This window comes from Mytilus edulis, chromosome 12 (assembly GCF_963676685.1).
Source record: "Mytilus edulis chromosome 12, xbMytEdul2.2, whole genome shotgun sequence".
Classification (NCBI taxonomy): domain Eukaryota; kingdom Metazoa; phylum Mollusca; class Bivalvia; order Mytilida; family Mytilidae; genus Mytilus; species Mytilus edulis.
Genome location: NC_092355.1, coordinates 68,693,457 through 68,720,520, shown reverse-complemented (window position 1 = coordinate 68,720,520; position 27,064 = coordinate 68,693,457). Strand labels below are relative to the sequence as shown.

The window sequence follows — 27,064 nt, the reverse complement described above, 5'->3', positions numbered from 1 at the left end:
ATACACCAAATATAGTTGACCTATTGCATATAGTATTATAAAATAAGACCAAAACTCAAAAACTTAACTTTGACCACTAAACCATGAAAATGAGGTCAAAGTCAGATGACATCTGCCAGCTAGACATGTACACCCTACAATAATGCGACAAAAGTCATAGGCTCACTCGACAAATATGTTAACCACAGAGTGAATGTAATGTTAACTGGCAGAAAACCAGAAGTCCATTTATCAATAAAATACTGAAAAACAGGAATTTTGTCTTTTACAATATTTATTTCTGGATACTATCTTATGATCATTAACAAGCTTCTGTCATAGTTTGGTAGAAATCAAGGATAGTTTAAGAAAGTTATTAAAATTTTAAAAACTTTGTCCACAGAGTGAATATGTAATTTTACATGCACATACATGTATCATTGAAAAGCTAGAATTGCTATGGGATAATCAAGAACACAATAATGTACGTGCATACGACGATGGAGGTTATAACAACCTTGACCGGCTACGTGAATACTGATCAGTCCATTCAACTTATAGTACGCATGTTCTATTTTCGCAGGTGTGAGGGCCAAGGTTTGAATTGGCCAATGAAAACGATCATTCCTTTACGAGTTAATCTAATAAAGTTTGTTTGACTGATTACCTCGCACGCACTACCTTTCGCTAAGCTTGGCCGCATATATGTGTATATGATATATTACCTTTTGCTTTTTTGTCGTCAGCCTCATTGAGTTTTGTTACGACAAGATAAATCGCATCTTGTGATAAAAAGGTTTGATGTGTGTGGTAAAATTCTTTATCTCCTGCAAAATCCCATAGCAATAATGTGGCATACTCCTCTTTGTCATGTAAATCAACATTAGATTTAAGCATGGCTTCAATTTCCATTTTCGCTTGTTCTAATGCTTGGTTTCGTTGCTGCAAGATTACTGGAGGTTCAACTTGAGATTCAGTGGTTACTGGAGGTTCAACTTGAGATTCAGTGGTAACTGAAGGTAACATTTTTTTAGGCTGCTGGGTTACTGTCTCTGATTCATCAAAACTTGTTGATGGTGTGTTTTCCTTCACAGCTTTATGGGCTCCTTCTACTGATGCTTCAATTGTTCCTTTGAATGGTTTCAAGAGTCTTGCATGAATTTCAGTTTCTCCATTGGTTCCTATCAATAGAAAATTACAATAATTTAAAAAAATGTGAGATCCCAGTATAAAATAAAACTTGAACCACCATGCGACAGTGTGGTTTTTGTATCATTTTGAAGGCAAACAGTGAGTTGTAATTGTTTAATTAAACCCTCGTCTTTTGGTCTTTAGTGGATAGCTGTCTCGTGGGAAATCACAAAACATTGTATATCAATATCTTCACATGATATAGCAGCATTAGCTACCAGATTCGACTCGGAACTCTTAGTTTGATTTATACTAAAACGTATATCAGAAATTTTACAAAGATTCACAGAAAATTTCGAAAAAGACACAATTTTGATGAAGCATTGATCTACATTTTGCTGCTGGAAAACCTCTAATTCGCATTCAAGATAACATCCAAAGAAAGGCATGTGACAAAATGTCAATTTAAAAAGATTATTATAAATAACAAACAAAATAGTGTAATGATAATATTCCTTAATTCTGTGAGATATCATATCATAGATAAATAAACTGTTGGCATAGAGATATGTCTCTTCCGTAGGCATAAAATTCTGATAAAAAACAATCTGATGGACAGCAACATTGCTTATTTATAAAGTCACTGGACCATGATCTAGTGGACAGGACCTGAAAATGGTTGACAAACTGAGATGTACAGACAGTAATGTAACGTAATAGCAAGTATCATTATCTATTGAAAGTAGTTTCTATCAATCTAACTTAAGCAGAAAACTTAACATGCTAATTAATTCAAAGAGCACTGGATCATGACCTACGGGACAGAGCCTCTAATGTACTGAATCAGGGATGGGCATGATTACTGACAAATGTAATCGATTAATTATCGAATACTTGAAGGATTTTTGTGTATTCAATAAATAATCGATTACTCTGATTTTTGTATGTACACAAATTTACACGATTACTTTTCGATTTCTCTCAATTACATGCTACAAAATTACAAAAAAAATAGTCAAGAAAGTTAAACACAAATATGTTATTCCACGTAAGTGGAAATTTAGAACTTTATAAAAACAGCATGTAATGCATTGTTTTCAAATTTTAAGTAAACAGTTGTTTTCTAGATGGAAGCTCTTATTGATGATCTAAAATATTTAAAAAATCTTGAAATTTTGGTTTCCAATATGAGTGAGTGGTGATAAAGTACTTGCAATGACATCGCATGGTTTCAGTCATTTCTGAATGTTTTAGGTTATTTTCTCCATATTTTGCAAATGTTAACTAATAATTAAGTAATAATAAACTACTGATAGTATAATTCAACTTCATACAAAATATCATTGATCTATCGCAAGTAGTGTCTATCAAACTAACTTAAGCAGACAAATTAATATTCTTTGCTAATTAATTCAAATTCACTTGACCATGACCTAGGGGGCAGGGCCTTAAAATCAAACTATCCTAAGCAGAAAACTTAATATTCAAATTTGCTAATTAATTCAAATTCACTTGACCATGACCTAGGGGGCAGGCCCTTAAAATCAAACTTTTATTAGTCCAAGAACCATAATTCTGCACAAAAACATCAGACCAAAACAAAATTCAAATTTGATATATGTAACTTGTCATGATAACATTATATACTAACTTTCAAATCAATATCTTCAAGCATGACGGAGAAAGTGCGGAAAAACTGATTATTTGAGTGATATTTTTAGTCCAAGAACCATAATTCTGCACAAAATCATCAGACCGAAACAAAATTCAAATTTGATATATGTAACTTGTCATGATAACATTATATACTAACTTTCAAATCAATATCTTCAAGCATGACGGAGAAAGTGCGGAAAAACTGATTATTTGAGTGATATTTTTAGTCCAAGAACCATAATTCTGCACAAAATCATCAGACCGAAACAAAATTCAAATTTGATATATGTAACTTGTCATAACATTATATACTAACTTTCAAATCAATATCTTCAAGCATGACGGAGAAAGTGCGGAAAAACTGATTATTTGAGTGATTTTTTTAGTCCAAGAACCATAATTCTGCACAAAATCATCAGACCGAAACAAAATTCAAATTTGATATATGTAACTTGTCATGATAACATTATATACTAACTTTCAAATCAATATCTTCAAGCATGACGAAGAAAGTGCGGAAAAACTGATTATTTGAGTGATTGTTTTTAAGTCCAAGGACCATAACGCCAATATCAAGCATGAAGAAAAAAAGTGTGGAAAACTGATTTGTTGGACTGACGGATGACACAGTTCCATACTGGTTAAACATTGAATGTATTGGAACAAAATTCTGACTTGATCTATAACTTGTCATGGTGTAAACTATTAACAAATATCAGGTCAATATCTTCAAGCATGACGAAATAAAATGTTGAATACTGATTATTTAAGTGAATTTTCTAAGTCCAAGGACCATTTATAATTCTGCACAAAATCATCAGACCGAAACAAAATTCAAATTTGATCTTTTACTTGTCATGATAAAACTATATACTAACTTTCAAATCAATATCTTCAAGCATGACGAAGAAAGTGCGGAAAACAGACAGGCAGACAGACAGACAGACAGATAGACAGACAGAGTGCAAACCTAAAAGTCCCCTTAGACGTTAGGGGATTAACAACAACAAATGGAAGTTTTTAACGACCTTGACTGGCTATACAGCCCTTGCACGGTCTTATTAAGGGATTAATAAAAGACATATATAGTTTTAAATGCTAGGCAGTAGGTACATGTAAAAATGTATATGTACTAAGTTTTGAAACCATTGACGAAATGGACACTAAATAATAGATCATGAAGTTTCCCTTAAATCTATTAATTTGCCAACAAATCAGTTTGACTTTTGGTAGCAAAGATGTAGGTGTTTCCTACAAAGTGTGCAAAAATAAATTTATTTTTTTAAGTTTCTTCACTGGAGATCCAGGGGAAATCTGTTCTATTAAAAAAAAAACCAAAAAAAAAACCAGAAACTTGAGTTTCAGAAGTCATTTCTGAAACTCAAGTTTGTGTTTTTTTTTGTGTTTTTTTTTAATATTTTAATAATAAATTGCTTTCCTGAGCGCAGCTGGATACGAGCGCAGAGGTCCAACCCTGAACAGTTGGGGCAAAAATGGACACAATATTTGCGCTTGATACAGGTCTGAATTTGGATTGTAATTAAATATTTAACACATAATAGGTTTCAAACTCAGAATAACTGTAGTCAAAGAATTTAGAATTGGTCATATGATTTGAATTTATATTCAATATGTTTGCTTTTGCACTATGCTGTTGCATATTGACCCCCCTTTTGTTTGCAAAAAAAAACAAATTTGAAGAATTTTTTTTTATTTCTAAAATCTAAAATCTGTAAAAAAAAATTGTCCCCCCACACAATTTCTTATTTACCCCCCCACGTACAATTTTTTTTTCACCTCCCCCTTTCCCTTTTTCCAAAAATAAAAATTCTTTCGGTCAAGATAATATGGAGCTGGCATGTCAGTAACTGCTAGTAGTCTGTTGTTATTAATGCATTATTGTCATTTTGTTTATTTTGTTTTTGTTTCATATTCTGAAATCAGACTCGGATGTCTCTTAAACTGGGTGTTACTTTGCGTATTGTTGTACGTTTGTTTTTCTACATTGGCTAGAGGTATAGGGGGAGGGTTGAGATTTCAAAAAATTATGTTTAACCCCATCCCAAGTCAGGAGCCTCTGGCCTTTGTTAGTCTTGTAAGATTTTTAATTTTAGTTTCTTGTGTAAATTTCAAAGTTTAGTATGACATCCATTATCACTGAGCTAGTATACATATTTGTAAAGGAGCCAGCTGAAGGACGCCTCAGGGTGCGGGAGTTTCTCGCTACATTGATGACCCATTGGTGGACTTCAGCTGTTATCTGCTCTATGGTCAGGTTGTTGTTGCTTTGACACATACCCCATATTCATTCTCAATTTTATTTAGACAAAGAAAGAAAGTACAACATTTATTCATAAATGATTTACAAACAGTGTCAGGGAGGTAATCAAACATACTCAACATTGTTCTTTAAATGTAATTGGATTACCTCCCTTACACTGCTTTTAAACTGTCTCAATTGTCCATTTACCAGGAAACCCTTGTTTTCCCCTGTTTTGCCCCGAATTCCATAACCCCCCAAAGAGTCAGTCCTAACCATCCCGTTGTGGTATGGAATCTTGTGGTATAATTTCAGAGAGATTCATACATTTAAACACAAGTTAGTGTCTGAAAACAACAAAAATTCTTATATGAACCCCCTTTTTGCCCCCTAATTCATAAACTGTTAAGACCATAACCCCCAAAATCAATCCCAACCTTCCTTTTGTGGTTATAAACCTTGTGTCTAAATTGCATAGATTTCTATTTACTTACACTAAAGTTATTGTCCAGAAACCCATTGTCTCCGGACGACGACGTGAGACCAATTTTTTGCGGTCGTATAAAAAGTAAAATAACAAAAATACCAAACTTCGAGGAAAATTCCAAACGGAAAGTCTCCAAGTAAATGGCAAAATCAAAAGCTCAAACATTTCAAACAAATGATATTAACTGTCATATTCCTGACTTGGAACAGGCATTTCTTATGTAGAAAATGGTGGATTAAACCTGGTTTTATAGCTAGCTCAACCTCTCACTTGTATGACATTCGCATAAAATTCGATTTTATTGACAAGGATGTGTAAACAAAACAAACAAACATAATACGTAAAAATGTAAAGAAAATAGGGGTACAGCAGTCAACAGTGTGTTTTCATCTTACTCAATACAACATCAAGCAAATATGTCAATAAAACAAAGACGTCTTTCTCTGCCTGTTTTCCGATTTATCTCAACTCTTCGTTATTATTTTCTTTCTTTTTGTCTTGATTATCCAATCTTGGTGTTTTTACCACGTATTTATACATCTCGATAGAATTCATTCCAAAAAAATTAAAATGACACTTCAATTAGATAGCAAATAAAACCTAATTGGTGACCCCGGGTAAATGGACAAATTTACCGTAATGTCTATGAGACCCAGGTTTGCAAACTTGTTTTTCTTATTCTGGTTAGTAACCTATTTCCAGTTTAAATTAATACTTCTCGTCATGAACATTGATGTTTTGACTTAAAAAAAATATGTTTTTCGTGTGTTGAACATTGGTTTCATTTACAAAAAATAATACATCTTAATACATTTAATAAGTTGTGAAATATTTGAATTTTTTCTTCAGTGTATGTTTTTACTTGTCCACGGGCAATCCAGACCAAATAAATACTTGTCCTGGTATTCAAATATGTACGAGCCAAGAAAGTCCAGCATAGCATTTCCACATCCCTATCATAACACTGTTTCATGATTATAGCTCACCCAAAAAATAAAAAAATAAAAATTGTCACAACAACTACAAAGTGTCAACAGATGATTATCTAATGAGTCAAATGTTGATTGCAGTCATGTTGTCTTATTTGTAGATCATATTGTCATTGTAGCTGATCAGCATGGTTAGTGTTTTTTCTATTCATTACAGTTTTCAAGGTTTTCAAGCCAAAAACTAACAACATGGGTAGCTGACTATAAAATATTGGTTTTGCTCATTGTTGGCGGCTGTACGGTGACCTATAGTTTCTTAAATCTACGCCATTGGTCTCTGGTGGATTCATCTTTTTTTTCCGTATAAAAATCTTCAATAAAGGGCATGCCCAATAGCTCATATAAGGAGTGATCGATGATTTTTTTACTTATTTATAAATCTTTTTGCTGATAATTTTTGATAAACATTTTCTTTCTATCTATTATGAAAATTGTCATAAAACATAAATAAGTAAATATTGCACTGAAAAGCAATAACTCCTTTAAGCAGTAGGATGAACAAGCAAGTGGATAATTTTTATAGTGTAAAAATATGCAAGTGTTCGGTAAACAGGAAGTTGTTGAGTGATGAATCTGAAAACACATCACACGGTATAGCTGATTACCTGTATAAATCCTGAAACCAAATTTCAGAAATCCTTGTATTGTAGTTCCTGAGAAAAATGTGACGGAAATTTTCAACTTGGTTATCATGTGTAAAATAGTACAAGTGTTCGGTAAACAGGAAGTTGTTGAGTGATGAATCTGAAAACGCATCACACAGTATAGCATACTTATATAAACCTTTAAACAAAATTTCAGAAATCCTTGTATTGTAGTTCCTGAGAAAAATGTGACGAAAATTTTCAACTTGGTTATCATGTGTAAAATAATACAAGTGTTCGGTAAACAGGAAGTTGTCGAGTGATGAATCTGAAAATGCATCAAACGGTGTAGCAGACTTATATAAACCCTGAAAACCAAATTTCAGAAATCCTTATATTGTAGTTCCTGAGAAAAATGCGACGAAAAATATTCATGGGACGGAGGGACTGACGGACTGATGGACTGACTGAAGGACAGACAGAGGTAAAACAGTATACCCTCTTTTTTTCAAAGCGGGGGTATAAAAATTTCAGACATGTCAACTTGTTTGAAGATCTTTAGCTGATAATTTTGCTATTTCCAGGTACTCTATAACTACTATAGTTTCATGATTATAGCCAGAAGCGTAAAACAATAGTTACAATTATCATTAAAGGGCAGTAACTCCTATAAGGAAGGACTTAACATTTTAGCTATGTTGAAAGGCTGATCCCGTTCCTCTGTAAAAATTATAGTTGTTAACTAAAGATAATATAGAAAAAATTTAAGAATCATCATTTTAAAGTGCAATATTTTCTTATCTACCACAGGTTCCTTTACAGTTCACTACTACACACTGCTGATTAGTTAGCTACCGCAGCTGAATTGTAGGTTAACTACCAGAGAAAATTTGCAGTGAGAGAATTTTTCACAAATTGTTAAGGCTGTGTTATGAGTACTCTAATAAAATGTTTAATTAATCAGTATTTATTGTATATTTATTGAAAAATGAAACAAATACCAAATCAATTTCTTTCTTTTCCTTATCAAACATGAAAGCTGTTGTTAAAGGACGAAAAAAGTTTTCAAATTATTTGTCCATGTTTGGCTTCTTCAGCCTTGGAAGACTCCCAATCTTGTTCCGACAAACTAAACTATCCCTTACGATACTTCTAATTTTGCTTTCTAATTGCATAAATCCTTCAAATTCTTCACTTTCGCTATCCAATTTAATAGCCCATTCGTCCGCCATTGTTTTAATCGTAATTCCGAACACGTGTGAAATTCATCATAATTTGTTAAAAAGGAATGTATGAGTTGAAAGATTATTCATTTGTTAAACCGAATTTCATTGGTTCATTTCGGGATTCCCCAACAGTTTTGTCCAATCTAAAGGGTTTTAATAGTGGTATATTTTCCGGAAATATCCGTCACCGGGACTGCGCTAGTGTATGTTACAACGGATCTATCAGTCACTGCGAAAACACGCTAGATTATGCAAGCAGATTTATCAGTCACTGCGGACAGAACGATGATGAAAACCGTGTATATATCCGTCAGTGGTAGATAAAGAGTTATAGGAAGTCCTTTGACAATCTGCATTCCTACATTTTTTGTATGTATAACAGTTTTCCTATCTTATTCAAATAACATCAAATTATGCTTAAAAGGGGGGAAAATTATCTATTTGATGTTGTTCACCTTTGCTTATACTGCGTAAAAGCTAACATAATTAATGTTGCCAACTTAATGCACTAGATTTGCATTTGGCCAATTATTATGCCTCTCATCTATTTTCCAACACGTGGCACTAATTGTGAATATTCAAGACCTGATATCATCGAAATGGAACTTTGAATCAGATCTTGTTAGACCTATGCCTCCAGAACTGAACATCCCCAAACCAACCCAAATTATTGCTCAAAAATATGTTATGTAAACTAGAAACTAAAACTGTTATAAATTACTTTCTTTATTTAAGCTTATGCATCATACCATCTAATTTATTCCATATGCCATCATCAGACATTGCTTTGCATTTTATTTTGTGAATTTCAATTCCATTTGTACTGGTAACATCTGTAATGTCTTCACCAAACAATCGTCTAATCAATGATGTCTTCCCAGCACCTTTCTTCCCAACAACTACTAAACGTATGTCTCTCTTTTTCTCAGAGCCTGACTCAAGTAATTTGAGGTACAAATCAATAGATCTTTTGTCAGCCATTAATTTTATTTCAGTTGGAACCATTTCATCTATAAAGATATTTTATCGTAAAGAGTTTTTTTCATATAGGAGAACATTATAACTTCACTCTATTTTTAAAAGTAAGTTTACACATTTCTCTAATTCTTACACGATTTATCCTTTTCCTCACCTGTTGATTATTTTTTTCTACACCTAAAAGGGACAACTGTTTTTGACAATCTATAAATTTGGGTACAGACGTGCGGCTGGGGTTTGATTAACACACCCAATTCATTTATAGATTTATGCTAAAATCCCTACCCATTCATGCATCATCAGATAATCACAACCCATTTATATACATTTTTAAATAACACACCATTGATATATTTGACATTCCAAAAAAGTGACCCATACCAACATTATGTCTGTGTATACCTTTATATAGAAAGTGACCCCCGTGTCCTTGTTATCTTTCTGCATGTGCCTGTCACCAAGTCAGGAGCATATAGTTCAGTGGTTTTCCTTTATTGCTGTATATCATATTTGGTTTTTTTTGGTTGATTTTTCTGTACATAAATCAGGCCATTAGTTTTCTCCTTTGAATTATTTAACATTTGTCATTTCAGGACCTTTAATAGCAAAATTTGTGGTATGGTTTTGCTTATTTTTGAAGGCTGTAAGGTGACCTAGCTATAGTTCTTTTACTTTTACGTCATTTGTTTTCTGGTAATCATACCACATCTATATATCAACTATTATGCAACAGCAACAGTATGAATGGACTGCTGGAATTGTAAGATAATACCACATCTTCGTATTATTATAATAATCACGTTTTTTTTTTAAATTGTTGACACCACCAATAGCAGGCCCAAGTCTCAACGCCTTGACTTTGCCAAGGCTAAAACAAAAAGTAAATATGATCTTTTCTCACTTCAGAATAGATTGTTTTCATATTTAAAGATATAATAATAAATGTTGATCTGATAACAATTTACATTTCTACAAAACCAAATACTTGAGTCCTTTAAAAAAGAGAGAACGTGGGTTTAAAAAAAACAACAAGAAAGCACACAATGTTGTGCTAAGCATAGTCGGAAAGCTGACCCCGGTTGGTTTCATTAAAAAAGTCATATCAAATGAAACCAAAACATGATGTACGCTATAAATGACAACTGCGTATTTTTATAAGTTCTAACATAAAAATTGTTTTGATAAAATGTAATGATTAGAATACGACGCCTTTAAACACGAGTTTGACAACCGTCGAGGCAATTTTTTTTCTACAAAGAAGTTGAAATTTCTTTCTTAACTTCTGAGCTATGCTGAATTTAAATTATGTGGTGAGACTTTTTCTGAACTGGCCAGTGTCAAAGTGCCACTTAATACGCTGTTATAGGCAAGTGTGCCACTTCAAACAGTCAAAATTTCTGACAAAGCGGTTGTAATAGTAATTTACGAGTTACATCCCTTTATTGACACTTCAAACAAATAAGAATATTTTTTATCTTAGCACCATATGCCGTTATTTACAAGTATTATTCGGAGTTTAGTATGACGATCATTGTCACTGAACCAGTATAGATATTTGTTTAGGGGCCAACTGAAGGACGCTTTCGGGTGCGGGAGTTTCTTGCTGCATTATAGATCTATATGCTGTTATATATATATTTACAAGTGAACATAATTTAAATAATTGATTGAAACACACTAAATGTTGTGTACATTCGTTTCACATGCATGTTGATATCCATGTTTCAGACAAAAAAAAAAAACTACAATGTCAAAAAATGTCTTTCTTTTGGAATTTAGTTCAAATGGGGTTTCATAAGGGGTGACAGATCTTTAGACTTTAAATAGTTTTTTTTAACTTTCAGATCCAAAATGTCTGTATTACTTTTTATATTTCTGTAAAATTTATTTAATGCAAGTTTATTGGTGAAAATAGTAGAAAAACTAACAGACAATTTGCATAATTTTAATTATATTTTCTATTATAACAAGACACATGCTCAAGACATCAATTTCTGACTCCAATGGGAAGTAAGAAACAGAAACAGAAACAGAAAATTTCTAAATTGCCGCCAATTTCATTTTCCCGCAGTATAAGGCAACTTCAGAATGGTGGGTGTCTTCCTCCATTTTGGATTTTGAAGTAGCAAATAACAATTGGTCTAGATCTTTAATGAAATGTACAAATTTTGAGAGTAGTATTTAATTCATGTGTTAGACTTTTCATGTTGATATAGAAAATTATTAATGTTTGATTCATTTTTATTCAACTTTGCTAAATAAGAGACTTAACTCAGATAGTAGGGGAAATACCTCGTTTAAGTAATTTTTATAATAGAAAGTGTTGTGAATTTACATATTTTAATATGAAGCAAGAAAACAAGTCTGGCGACCCCATTTTTCTTCTGATCTAAAAGCATGTTATAAGATCTATCTTCTCACATTTTATCTTAAAATTATATGGTGTTGTTTTATTTTTATCGCACAAAATTGGATTTTCCATGCATAATCTATAGAAAATCTGTCAATTTTACACAACCTGTACATGCTGTAGCGTGAAAAAAAGTCCGATGACCCATACTGTTTATAATATTTTGGAAAAAAGCATGATTAAAAACTACATTTTGACAAATTATTAAAAAATTCTATGAATTTTAATGAAGACCCCTTAATTTCAGTCCCATTGTTGTCTTTAGAAAGTAGCAACAACAGTCGTTTGTAAGGGCTTGCTTTCTGACTGAGCATACCTCCACTCTTAACTCAAAGTATTGGAAAACAAGAAGTAGGTGTCTGACGATCAGAAAAGTGCAAACACATTAATACTCAGAAATAACAAGCAGCTGACCAAATAAAGAGTCATTCTGTTTTGGAGTATTTGAGAGAAATGTGTGACAAAAATATTTGAGTTCATTAAGTTCATTCAAAATATTGAAAAATCAGGTATCTGCAAGCAGGTAGTAAATATCGGCCATGTAAGCCTTACAATCATTCCATAAAATATATAGTTAACCTTTTACTAAAAGTATCTGTGAAATAGACCTAACCAAGAAAACTAAACTTGAACCAATGAACAATGAAAATTGAGGTCAATATAAAATAAAGGAGATGTGGTAGGATTGTCTATGAGACAACTATCCGCCAGAGTTCAAATAAGTGGAGAAAAGAAACGATTGGTTACTGCAAGGCATTCAACGATGAGAAAAGCACACACCATATATAATTGGGCACAAAACACCCTGACATGAAAAGTTAACATGAACTCTGCCAGACAGACATGCTCAACATACCTTATTTTAAATACATTGTATCACATATAGATGACTTAATGCTTATAGTACCCGGAAACATACCTTAGAATGAAAAAAAAACAGTGATAAAAGAACCATATATATGAGGTCAAGGTCAGATAAATCCTGCCAGACAGACTTGTACCTCTAATAATCATCCAATATAAAAAATATAGTTGACTTTTTGTTTACAGGATCAAATAAACAGACAAAACACAACTTAACATTGACCAATGAACCATGAAAATGAGGTCAAGGTCAGTTGAAAACTGCCTGACAAACATGTTCACCTTACAACTATTCTATAAATCTTATATAGGTGACCTATTTGGTACATGATTCGAGAAACAGACTTAACACAACAACTCAACATTGACCAATAAACAATGATAATGAGGTCAAGGTCAGATGAAAACTGCCAGACAGACATGTTCACCTTACAATCATTGTATACATCAAATATAGTTGACCTACTGTTTATAGCATCTAAGATACTGACTTGACATCGACCACTTGACCTTGATCACCGAGTCATGCCATGATTGGAGTGTGATCCTTATATCTCACATTCTTAGACTTTAGTCGCACGCGAGACAAAATTATTGATTTTTTAACAGCTATTATGTCAGCATGTCATCTACACAATGGCTACCTTATTCTTGGTGAAATAATTCTAGCAAAGTAGAATATTGCTTGTACTATCTGACTATGGCATTCCAAAGAAGATCATATATTTGGTGCTATGTCGTGTATATCATATATTTGGTGGTACTTACTATGTCGTGTATATCATATATTTGGTGGTACTTACTATGTCGTGTATATCATATATTTGGTGGTACTAACTATGTCGTGTATATCATATATTTGGTGGTTCTTACTATGTCGTGTATATCATATATTTTGTGGTACTTACTATGTCGTGTATATCATATGTTTGAAAGGTGCTAAATGTATAGCTCCATAATTTATTATCTATTATAGTTATTAATCTTATTTCCAATGTGTTTATTGGTTCAACTGTATGATATTTTGGAACATCAGAGCTTTCCTACCATCAAGCCGGATTGTGTGAAAATGTAGGTTTTAGCAACAACAACAAAAGCCATATACAACATTTTGGAAGCCCAGCAACTATGTATATAATAATGATATAAAGTTAAAAAAAATACCTTCTATCCTTAGTTTAGCACTAACACCTGAAGATTTCTCTGACATGACAGTCTGAAAAATGAGGAATATGCACTGTGAATATATCTATACTCATGTCACTTGTAGAACTATTATATATTTCAAAAAATTATGCAATGCAACAAGACTATTTGTGTTTAATGGAAACTGTGTGCCAAAACCTGTCTTGCTGATCATTTTGGCTCAACCAAGTTTTATAGTTTAAAGATGAAAAGCAAAAATAAAAATAAAACAAGAGACTCAAACAAGAGCGTATCACTCGTGAACTTCGGCAATTTTGCCAAAACTAAATTGGATGTATTGCTTCTTGGTGTTTAACCCTGAGACTGCTGCATTGATTTTATTGTGTCATTGTGCAATGCTGAACAAAATATGAATTATTTGTGCAATTGACTCAGATTTTTCATTTTTTGTGCTTGTTTGTGTCTGCAGTCATTTTTTACCTGTACAGGTGCAAATAAAGATATATACAAAGGTAAAATTTTATGATTTAATATATTCAACAATTCAATAAACATAAAACTTTGTAAAACAAGAACATTTGTAATTATTAGATATTTGTAAAAAAAATATTTGGCAAAAAACTTGTAAAAGTCACAGGTACATGTAATACTGCAGGTATTACACAGGTGAGTAAAAAAAAACTCATTAAGGACAAAAAACACGTTAAATTGTAATAAACAGTATGAACATAACACAATGAATATTACTAAATTAAATGTTCAAAATTGCTGATCAAGCAACTATAACAACTGTTTATCCAGAACCTGTGCAGAATTTTTACCAGCAGGCAAGAGGATTACTCAATAGTTCTGGCGTGTATGGTACACCTGAAAACATTTTGGTACACACAATGCAACTTTGCGGTCTGGGAGTACTCACAGCCATCTGCATGTTCTGAATGAGAGCATTTACTACAGATGTCCTGAAATGTAATGTTCTTTTCTGGTTTTATTTACTGGTGGATACTTTTTGATCAAAATAAAAGCATTGATAACACATAAGTTCAGCTTCAGATTGGGGTTTCTTTCCAGGACATCGGGTACCCCCAAACAATTTTTTCTCATGTGCCACAGGAATAAGTATTTAATACTCCAAGTTCTGTAAATATTTCTGGCGACACGTAATAATTGTCCATGTACACATGACCATTTTCCAAAAGTCCATACCGGCTCAACAAACCAATAACCACTTTTGTACAGGTTGTATTGCATTTATTTTTACTAAGAATAAGGTCAGCTTGTTTAGAAATCTGCCGTCAAATCCAGTAATACATTTCGTCTAGAGTGACCGGTTGCCATTTTTTTAATGCGGCTTTTTACTTTCAGACCTTCATCATCATTGGTTTTTACCTTGGCAAATTTATTGGTTTGAAATACAAGTTCTGACATTTATATATATCATCATTTATAAATAATTTTTAAAAATCCAAAGGTTCATTACTTTGCATACCATTGTTTAATTTAGATTCATCGGTAAACGGGGCAATAATTACATCACTGTCCTAACATGACCATCCATTTTGGAGATCGTCTGGGATTCCCTGTCATTCTCTGGTGAAAAGTTAAATATTGGCAGGTTTGCAAGTATGTTACGATTAATATTGTAAAAGCATTCAGGACCGAATTCCTCAAAATTGTCTTAACTATCGCCATCATTGAAGAATTCATTAATTTGTTCTGTTACTACAGTCGGTATCCGCCATTACAGCTCATTTTTCAACAAAAAATATTTTTGTTAAAGCATTTGCAATTCAACACCATATCTACCACTATATATACCTGTAAGTATTCCATCACTTCTTTCTGTCGTCTTGCTGCAGCTAAATCATATGGAGTATTACCCTGAAATACAGATACATCTTTATATTGTTTTCATCTGATAAGGCCACACCAAATTAATTTCTTGTTCTACAGATTTTTGGACTAAACCAGGTGCTCTGCAGGGCGCAGCTTTATAGACCGCAGAGGTGGAACCCTGAACAGTTGGGGCAAGTATGGACAAAACATTCAAGCGTGATACAGCTCTGAATTTGGATTGTGATCAAATTTTTGACATTACATCGGGTTTTTTTACACAAAAAAAATGTCAAGATTTTACAAATCAATTAAAGATTTCTTTGTCAAACTTTTTAAATCTAAAATTAAATAGTTGACACAGCATAGGTTTCTGACACAGAATGAATGTGGTCTAATGAACTTAAAGGTTTTTTTTGCCTTTGAGCAATTCACTATGCTGTTGAATATTAATCCTCTCAAAAAAATGTTTGAAGAAATTTTCTTTTTATTTATGAAATCTGAAATGAGAAAAATTTAAACCCCCCCCCTTTTTTTTCACATCCCCATTTCCTTTTTTCCAAAACTAATATCAATTCAAATTTCTAATGGAGTTTGCAACAATAACTACTCTTTTAAATACATCATAAAATATTAAAATGTAAAATAAAGTGCTTGTTATCACTGAATGGTAAAGATTGGTTAGTAGTAAAAGTGAATATACATTGTTTATTGTATAAAACAATAAAAAAAACTTCATCAGCAACATTTTATATTGGCAAATTTCCAATGAAGTTATTTACATAAAGTTATTGGCAAATAAAATAGAAAATGACATCAAAGTCATGTCTGACAAATTTCCAACATATATCTATACAAAGAAAGATAACTCCAATTGAAAATTAATTGCTATTGCACAATATTGTGCAATTAGATATTTCTTGCTATTGTGCAATACTGTGCAATTAAAAATTTCTTGCTATTGCACAATACTTGATATGGAATCCTGATTTGGACCAACTTGAAAACTGGGCCCATAATCAAAAATCAAAGTACATATTTAGATAAAGCATATCAAATAAGCCCAAGAATTTAATTTTTGTTAAAATCAAACTTAGTTTAATTTTGGACCCTTTGGACCTTAATGTAGACCAATTTGAAAACGGGACCAAAAATTAAGAATCTACATACATAGTTAGATTCGGCATATCAAAGAACCCCAAATATTCAATTTTTGATGAAATCACACAAAGTTCAATTTTGGACCCTTTGGGCCCCTTATTCCTAAACTGTTAGGACCAAAACTCCCAAAATCAAACCCAACCTCCTAGATCTGTATACCCTTTCTACACCCTCCTGTATGTGTATACCCTATCCACACCTTCCTATGTCTGCATACCCCAACCACACCATCCTATATCTGTATACCCTATCCACACCCTCCCATATCTGTATACCCCATCCACACCCTCTTTTGTCTATATACCCTATCCACACCCTCCTATTCGGTATATCCCATCCACACCCTTCTATATCTGTCTCCCCAATCCACATCCTGCTATTTCTATATACCCCATCCTCTTCCTCCTATATCTGTATACCCCATTCACACCCTCCTATATCATGTAATTCTGTATACCCCATCTATACCCTCCTATATCTGTATACCCCATTCACACCCTCCTATGTCTGTATACCCTATCCACACCCTTCTAGATCTGTATACCCTATCCACACCCTCCTATATCTGTATTACCCATCCACACCTTCCTACCTCTGTATACCCCTTCCACACCCTCCTATATCTATTTACCTCATCCTCTTCCTACTTTATCTGAATACCCCATTCAAAACCTATATCTGTATACTCCATCCACACCCTCCTAAATCTGTATACCCTATCTACACCCTCCTATATCTGTATACCCCATCCTCTTCCTCCTTTATCTGTTTACCCCATTCATACCGTCCTATATCTGTATACCCCATTCATACCCTCCTATATCTGTATACCCTATCTACACCATCATATATATATATATACCCTATCCACACCCTCCTATATCTGTATACCCCATCCACACCCTCTTTTATTTGTATACCCCATCAAACCCTACTTTATGTATATACCCAATCCACACCCTCCTATATCTGTATACCCCATCCACACCCTCCTTTATTTGTATACCCCATCCACACCCTCCTATATCTAGATCTGTATACCCCATCCACACCCTACTTTATCTGTATACCCCATCCACACACTCCTATGTCTGTATACCCCATCCACACCCCCTTTATCTATATACCCTATCCACACCCTCCTTTATCTATATACCCTTTTCATACCCTCCTATATCTGAATATCCAATCCACACCCTCCTAGATCTGTATACCCTTTCTACACCCTCCTATATGTGTATACCCTATCCACACCTTCCTATGTCTGCATACCCCAACCACACCATCCTATATCTGTATACACCATCCACACCCTCCCATATCTGTATACCCAATCCACACCCTCCTTTGTCTATATACCCTATCCACACCCTCCTATTCTGTATGTTCCATCCACACCCTTCTATATCTGTCTCCCCAATCCACATCCTCCTATATCTATATACCCCATTCTCTTTCTCCTATATCTGTATACCCCATTCACACCCTCCTATATCATGTAATTCTGTATACCCCATCTATACCCTCCTATATCTGTATACCCCATCCAAACCCTCCTTTATCTGTATACTAAATTCACATCCTCCTTAATCTGTATACCCCATCAACACCCTCCTTTATCTGGGTCAGGGTCCCTAATAGACCTTGAGATGAGGAACTCAGATGACGTAATTAAAAAACAATATTAGTCCGCGATACAATTGTGGATGCTGTGATTTTAAAAATGGACATAAATGAACAATAAGAACTGTTTTATAGAGCTGATGTGATGAGAAAAGAAATATGTAGATTTGACCTGAAATAAATTATTAGAAAGGACAATTTTTTTATTGAGTTTTATGATCAGAATTTTGGGATTATTTCATGTGGAGAGTGACATTTTTCACCATCTTCCGGGGTCCAGCAATTTGCGAAAAAAGTAATCTCACTTGCCACCCCGAAAATTTAACCAAACATGTATAAATGTATCAGCTTCGATATGAGCCATCCTACATGTTCAAGTAAACGATATGGACTGAGCAATGGAGGAAAACGTTACCATTGTCGCCTATGGAGAATTAATTAAAAATGTTGACCCAAATTGTGAACTATTATTTCAAAGGTGTTGGAGTGTTTCATGGTTCAATGATCACAATTTCGGATGGGAGCTGCTGAAATCGAGGTCAGTTACACTCTTTTAGTGCTATTTGATTAAAAAGAATACAAAATGGCTACCAATAATTTAGATTTTTATCAAAAATATACCAATTTTATACTTATAAACAGTGAAGAGGCAGAAAATGGGGCATGCATTATTTGGACTGGGGCCACTCAGAGGAGAAATAATTATATTCTAGGGATGATCAATGTCACATACTCAAATGCCAAACGTACTAAAATGAATGTTGCACGTTTAGCAAAAATTTTGCAATTGAAATCTACTGATTTAGCCAAAAATTTAGATGCTTCACACCTTTGTCATAATGCATTGTGTGTGAATACAGACCATATTGTTTTAGAACCTCGGGAGATTAACAATCAAAGAAAAATATGTGTAGCTGCACACCAATGCACCACACATATTGTGCATGGCACAAACTATACTAACTGCATGCTGAATCTGAAATTGTGGTTTGTTATGATTTTGTAGTAAACATATGCACCTTGCACATTTTACCTCCACATTAATCATCTCTGAAAATACAAGTTTTTAACACAAGTAAAAAACGAAAATGGGAAAAAAGCCCACCCTCATACCCCCAAGACACTGAAACAAACATGGCAAACATGTTTATGCAAGATTATAAGCTCAGTCAAACATTCATGTGGTTTTTTTCGCCAGTGTTTACTAATTTTTACAGTGCAAGGGGAGTAACTCTTGATGGTTTCATTACTGTGTCAGAAAACTGGGTCATTCAATCAACAGGTGATCACAGGAAGTAAACATGCGGTAGAGAACTAAATGAAAGTGAAACATAGAGACAAATCAATGAACAAAGTATGACAGTCATTAATTAAATAAGTAAACAAAAAACAAAAGAAAAAATAACAGAAAGGAAAAAATCCAAATATGACATCGAGTTACAGAGGCAAACTGTGAATGACCTAATGTTGTAATATTCATTTTACATGGTTTTATTTTGTTTATAATTTTGTTTCAAGGTATGTGTTTTCCAATAAATGCATGTACTGTGGCTGGATGCATGAAGTGGTCTTTTTGTCTGATACAAGGTTTATTTCAGTGTCTTGGACCATTATCCCATTTTCATAACAAACTTAAAATAAACAAACTTTTTAATTTAAAAAAAAACACAACTAACTCATATCATGCTCATATATTCCTGAAAAGTGTTTGTTTTAATATAATATAAGATGTTTAGTATTCTCTGTAAATAAATAAATAACTACATATGCTTCCTGAAAGGCTGAAAGAAAACCATATTGTGTATAACCTTTTAATATAAATGTTAATCTGGCCATGAACTACAACCTGGCTGTGGAACGAATTCTTTCGGACTTGAATTCTGACATAGCTTTGGTTCTAACTGATGTTTTTTATATCCACTAATCAACCTGTTTCGCACTCTCTTGTTTAACAAGAAATCGATAGCCTGTTTTTTACGAGCTTTTAACCTGTTTAATTTGACACGTAAACTTTTTTGATATGCACAATCATATATTTCACGTTTACGTATTTTTTTCAGAGCCACTACAGCACGAGACTTTCTACCCAGACCACAACCTACAGCTTTTAGGGTCTTAGCCAATGCAACATCCCGTTTATTATTGACTTTTAAGACTGCTGCAGATGCACGGCCTAAGGCATTGCGAGAAAAATTCTTATTCTTCGGTAGGTATGTAGAAATTGTCCTATTGACGGACTCGCACTTATTTGTATTGCTGAAAAATTGCATCTGATTTAATGCGGTCTGAGACAGTTTCATTTCTAACAATGATTCTATTAATAATTTGTCAGTCTTATTTGGTTTTAAAGACCCATTTTGTAAACCATGACTGCTAAGGTTAATAGATTTGTACCACCAACTAGTTTTTATACCACCATTACATAGTGTTATGCTCCATCTACACGTATCGCTACAATTACCACTATAACAATTCACAACAGACTTAACAATGCGTGGCAAACATTTTGAAATTTGTTGTCGGTCACCATTATATTTTGCAAATAAACATTTCATTATACCATGTGAACGTAATTTTAAATCATTGGCAAAAGCTATTTAAATATCATTCCTCTGGGCCTTTGTAGCTCCAGGGAACATACCGACACTAAATTTTGCTCGCAATACCTCACGGAACTGACTTTGACCCCGGTGAATAGTATCTGCCAGTCTATTTACTGACCATAAAGGGTCAAATATTTCTTGCATTGCTTCTTGTAGACCTTGTACACTTTTTACATCCCCATCAGTAGTACAATAGTCCACAAGTAAATCAAGTTTAGCAATTTTTTTACCTATTTCATACCCAAGATCCTTCTCACTCAAAGGATCATACCTATTTGTATTTGATGTGCAGTACTCGTGATTAGGACATTCAATGTCATAACCTTTACCGCGTAACCATTCACCAACCCAGCAAAGTTTGTTTACAAGGTGAAAACCAATGATATCATGATTGTCAGTTTCATTTTCACAGGCAATACCAATGACTTGTGATGCATTTTGTCCCATTTTATGCCTACTTTTTATATGCACACTCTGATAGGTACCATCCATTTGTAATTTTACAGGACTATTTTTATTTAACCCTAAGGTTTCATTTCTCTTTCTGAAACTCTCAACCACTTGTTCGGTTTCATTTTCCGCAAGTTTTACAACCTTGTCACAAACAGTATTTGTTATTCTCTGCATTGTTCCTTTTGACATAGGAGGAATACATGAACTAGTTAAAAGTAGTCGCGCGCTATCATTACCAATATTACAGTTTATCACGCCAGTCTGAAACCCATAGTTAATTGTAGCACTCTTGCGACCAGCACGTCCTGTGTCAATTTCTCTAAATAGTTGATATTTTTCTGAAATAAATTTACACTTGGTACACTTCATTTTCCAAATCCAACCAAGACCCCATTGAGTCTCTTGTACCAGTTCAAAATGTGGAACAACACACTTTGGACTTTTATTTAAATGACATATTATAAGACTATTGATCATTAAAATATTAAGATCTCTATCTACTGTTCTATTTTCAGTACTTTTCTCCTCTAAATATTCATCTAAATAATCATCTGACAATTTATGCGGTCTGAGTAGTTTGACTGTAGTCGCACATTTTTCAGTTTGGGGAGCTACATAAGATTTTTTATCGTAACTCTCTTTTGAGTACAGCTTAAATTCCTTTTCTGTAAGGCGGGGTAACCAGACAGATTCTGTGGTGTTTTTAGGAGTCAAATCTGTAGTGGAATTAGAAAATTTAAGTTTAGGTGGTGCAGGTAAAACTTGCATAGATAAATTTTTTAAAACCTGTGTACATGTAGATGGAGCTGTAGATGGAGCAACACCATTTATAACACTACAAACTTGATCTGTTGTTAGGGATACACAACGCAATAGATGGGCTTGGTTACCAACCTTATATTGGTTTCTTTTCCTTTTCCCTTTCATTATTGAATAAATACACACTCTGTTATGTTTGTATAATTCTAAATTATGACATCATAAAGTCATGACGTCACAAAAGCGATGACGTCACAATGTTATCTTCACTAAAGAAAAGCACCATTTTTCCCTATTTGAACACTCACACAAAAAGAACTCTAAAATGGTTATTACTTGATGGATTTTAAAACTAAAACCTGTTTTAGAATTGTCTGTGAATGATCTTAACAGTTATTAAAAAATAAAAATGTTCTATTCCTTCTATGAAAGAAATAAATATCAAAATCCTTAAATCTACCTTATTTACAGTAAAAAACACAATATTTTCATGATTCATCATCTAAACATGATGATTTTTATAAAGTCAGTTAGGTAATGAAGGTTTGTTAAATGGTACTTTAAGCTATGAAGAGTCTTAATCAATGTCTAAATTGTGAATTGATAACATATGGATTTTGTGCTTTGTTTCTACTAAAAGATATAAGGAACAGTAATAAGCATGCTTACTTAAAAATACTAAAATTTAACTTATTTTATTTCAGATGCGGAAAAAAACTTCACAGAATTGTTCGAAAAGGTGTACCGAAGAAATTCATTCTGCAATACAAGTGGAATCTGACATTTGCTGATCTAATATGGGTCAGGTTCCCTAATAGACCTTGAGATGAGGAACTCAGATGACGTAATTAAAAAACAATATTAGTCCGCGATACAATTGTGGATGCTGTGATTTTAAAAATGGACATAAATGAACAATAAGAACTGTTTTATAGAGCTGATGTGATGAGAAAAGAAATATGTAGATTTGACCTGAAATAAATTATTAGAAAGGACAATTTTTTTATTGAGTTTTATGATCAGAATTTTGGGATTATTTTATGTGGAGAGTGACATTTTTCACCATCTTCCGGGGTCCAGCAATTTGCGAAAAAAGTCATCTCACTTGCCACCCCGAAAATTTAACCAAACATGTATAAATGTATCAGCTTCGATATGAGCCATCCTACATGTTCAAGTAAACGATATGGACTGAGCAATGGAGGAAAACGTTACCATTGTCGCCTATGGAGAATTAATTAAAAATGTTGACCCATCTGTTTACCCCATTCACATCCTCCTATATCTGTATACCCTATCTATACCTCCTATATCTGTATACCCCATTCACACCCTCCTATATCTGTATACCCCATCCACATCCTCCTATGCTTGTATACCTTATTTCTACCCTCCTATATCTTTATACTGTTATTTTACAGCATTTTATAGTTTTTAGTGTTATCACTGATATTGTTTAAATAAGGAATTAAATAAACGATGACAAGGATGATAGGTATCTCTTCCACTAGCTATAGACAATTTGATTACAGGAATTTGAAAAAAAATTATAGTCTTTATAGGATCATCTCTTTCAAATTATTTTCAAAGTGCCAACACAATATAAAATTATCAAACAATTTTTTTTTCCCCTTATTGAACATACAAATATTGTCTAGTAATTAGTCTTTGTTATTATTGTCATGACAACGGATTGGTGCAAGTTTTGTTTGACAATTTGTTTGTTTACACTGACTTTAATTACAGGAAGTATGATAGTCTATGTTCTTGTGTTTTATAGTAAAATTTAGACATTCAAGTCTATATAACTTTTCATATGTTAAGTCCAATTTAAATAATCATATGACTTTTAACTATAGCCTTTAAATGGAATCCAACCATATCTTGTACATCATTTTAGTGATTCATTACAGTTAAACACTGGTCATATACTATAAAATATTACCTTATGTGATTTAATCAAGGGACTGGCACCTCCTTGTTCTACCAGACATCTTGTGATCTGTAGATATCCCTCCTCAGCAGCAGAATGTAAAGCTGTTTCTCCATCGCTCTATAATATAACCAAAAACATGTAAATATTATGTACAATACTTTGTTGTCAATATCAATAATATACAACATATCCTACAACTGACATTAAAACCTGTCTGATAAACTGGACAATGTTGTGTAATAAATATCAACTAAATATATATCACATGAATCAGTGGTCAAAACTAAGTAAAATGACCAGTCACACTTGTATTTTTTTTTTTTATGAAAACAATAAATAAACATGTTTTGTTGTGAAATGTCAAAACTTCCATAAAACCTGATATCTTAAAAAAACATTTTTTTTCAAGAAATGTGTGAAATAATTATATCAATGGATTCAGTAGAACAAAACAAGTAAAATGAGACCCCACTTTATATGATTCTTACAAATATTTGTTTCGTTAAAACTGTCTAATTTTAAACAACAGGAATTAGTGTAGATTAATAGTAATGTGATCAGACTAAGTAGATAACATACATCTGTGATGTTGATCTTACATCCTGTATCAATGAGAAGATGACAGATCTCCAGGTGTCCTTCCATGGCAGCCAACATTAATGCTGTCCATCCACCAACCTGGAATGATACAACTGACACCAAAACTTGTCTGATAAACTGGACAATGTTTTGTAATATAAATATAAACAAAATATATATCACATGAACCAATGGTCAAAACTGAATAAAATGACCAGTCACACTTGTATTTATATTGTATAAAAACAATAAATAAACATGTTTTGTTGTGAAATGTCAAAACTTCCATTAAACCTGATATCTTAAAAAAAACATTTTTTGAAAAAAAATGTGTAAAATAATTATATCAATGGATTCAGTAGAACAAAACAAACAAAATGAGACCCCACTTTATATGATTCTTACAAAAATTTGTTTCTTTAAAACTGTCTAATTTTAAACAACAGGAATTAGTGTAGATTCAGTATAATTATTCATTTTAATAAAATATTTTTTTTAAGAAACATGAAGAGGAATATTTTCTAATTCAGAACAATAATACGAGTCAAATGAGACCCCACTTGATATAATTATTACAAATATTTGTTCATTAAACTTGTCTAATTAACAACATGATTTTATGTAGATTAACAGTAATGTGATCAGACTAAGTAGATAACATACTTGTGTGGTGTCGATCTTACATCCTCTATCAATGAGGAGACGACAGATCTCCAGGTGTCCTTCCCTGGCAGCCCACATTAATGCTGTCTCTCCATACCCCTGGAATAATACAACTGACATCAAAACTTGTCTGATAAACTGGACAATGTTGTGTAATAAATATAAACAAAATATATATCACATGAATCAGTGGTCAAAACTGAATAAAATGACCAGTCACACTTGTATTTATATTCTACATTAACAACAAATAAAAAACTTGTTTTGTTGTGAAATGTCAAGACTTCCATAAAACCTGATATTTTAAAAAAAAAAATTTCAAGAAATGTGTAAAATAATTATATTAATGGATTCAGTAGAACAAAACAAACAAAGGAGACCCCACTTTATATGATTCTTACAAATATGTGTTCGTTAAAACTGTCTGATTAACAACAGGAATTAGTGTAGATTCAGTATAATTATTCATTTTAATAAAATATTTTTTTTAAGAAACATGAAAAGGAGTAATATTTTCTGATTCAGAACAATAAAATGAGTAAAATGAGACCCCACTTTATATAATTATTACAAATATTTGTTAATTAAACTTGTCTAATTAACAACATGATTTTGTGTAGATGAATAGTAATGTGATCAGACTAAGTAGATAACATACATGTGTCATGTCGATCTTACATCCTCTATCAATGAGGAGACGACAGATCTCCAGGTGTCCATTCCTGGCAGCCAACATTAATGCTGTCTGTCCATACTCCTGGAATAATACAACTGACATCAAAACTTGTCTGATAAACTGGACAATGTTGTGTAATAAATATAAACAAAATATATATCACATGAATCAGTGGTCAAAACTGAATAAAATGACCAGTCACACTTGTATTTATATTCTACATAAACAACAAATAAACATGTTTTGTTGTGAAATGTCAAGACTTCCATAAAACCTGATATTTAAAAATTATTTTTTTCTTCAAGAAATGTGTAAAATAATTATATTAATGGATTCAGTAGAACAAAACAAACAAAATGAGACCCCACTTTATATGATTCTTACAAATATTTGTTCATTAAAACTATCTGATTAACAACAGGAATTAGTGTAGATTCAGTATAATTATTCATTTTAATAAAATATTTTTTTTAAGAAACATGAAATAGAGTAATATTTTCTGATTCAGAACAATAAAATTAGTAAAATGAGACCCCACTTTATATAATTATTACAAATATTTGTTCATTAAACTTGTCTAATTAACAACATGATTTTATGTAGATTAATAGTAATGTGATCAGACTAAGTAGATAACATACTGCTGTGATGTCGATCTTACATCCTCTATCAATGAGGAGTCTACAGATCTCCAGGTGTCCTCTCCTGGCAGCATACATTAATGCTGTCCATCCATTAACCTGGAATAATACAACTGACATCAAAACTTGTCTGATAAACTGGACAATGTTGTGTAATAAATATAAACAAAATATATATCACATGAATCAGTGGTCAAAACTGAATAAAATGACCAGTCACACTTGTATTTATATTGATCATAAACAACAAATAAACAACTTGTTTTTTTTTGTGAGATGTCAAAACTTCCATCAGAACTGTCATGTTAATTTTTTTGGTGTTTTTTTTTAAAGAAATGAACAAAAATATTTATATCAATGGATTCATTACAACATGTACAATTCTCTGAGTAAAATGACATCTCACTTTATATAATTCTAACAAGTA

General features: G+C 32.7%; 2 protein-coding genes across 2 annotated transcripts in view; one reads left to right on the top strand and one right to left on the bottom strand.

Annotated features, from left to right (window-relative positions):
- Positions 1-25,440, bottom strand: part of LOC139497803 (death-associated protein kinase 1-like) — a 50,052-nt gene extending 24,612 nt beyond the window's left edge. Inside the window, exons 1-7 of the mRNA XM_071286038.1 lie at positions 25,321-25,440; positions 24,658-24,756; positions 24,088-24,195; positions 15,529-15,591; positions 13,729-13,780; positions 9,062-9,322; positions 705-1,160 (exon numbers count right to left, since the gene is read on the bottom strand). Coding sequence (XP_071142139.1) covers positions 705-1,160; positions 9,062-9,322; positions 13,729-13,780; positions 15,529-15,591; positions 24,088-24,195; positions 24,658-24,756; positions 25,321-25,440 — 1,159 coding nt within the window. The remainder of the gene's footprint in view (positions 1-704; positions 1,161-9,061; positions 9,323-13,728; positions 13,781-15,528; positions 15,592-24,087; positions 24,196-24,657; positions 24,757-25,320) is intronic.
- Positions 18,332-23,140, top strand: LOC139498995 (uncharacterized). Its single transcript, XM_071287634.1, has 3 exons — positions 18,332-18,865; positions 20,388-20,533; positions 22,847-23,140. Exons 1-3 carry the CDS (start codon positions 18,726-18,728, stop codon positions 22,921-22,923), a joined length of 363 nt encoding a protein of 120 aa, XP_071143735.1. The 5' UTR covers positions 18,332-18,725; the 3' UTR covers positions 22,924-23,140.
- Positions 25,441-27,064: the final 1,624 nt, after the last annotated feature.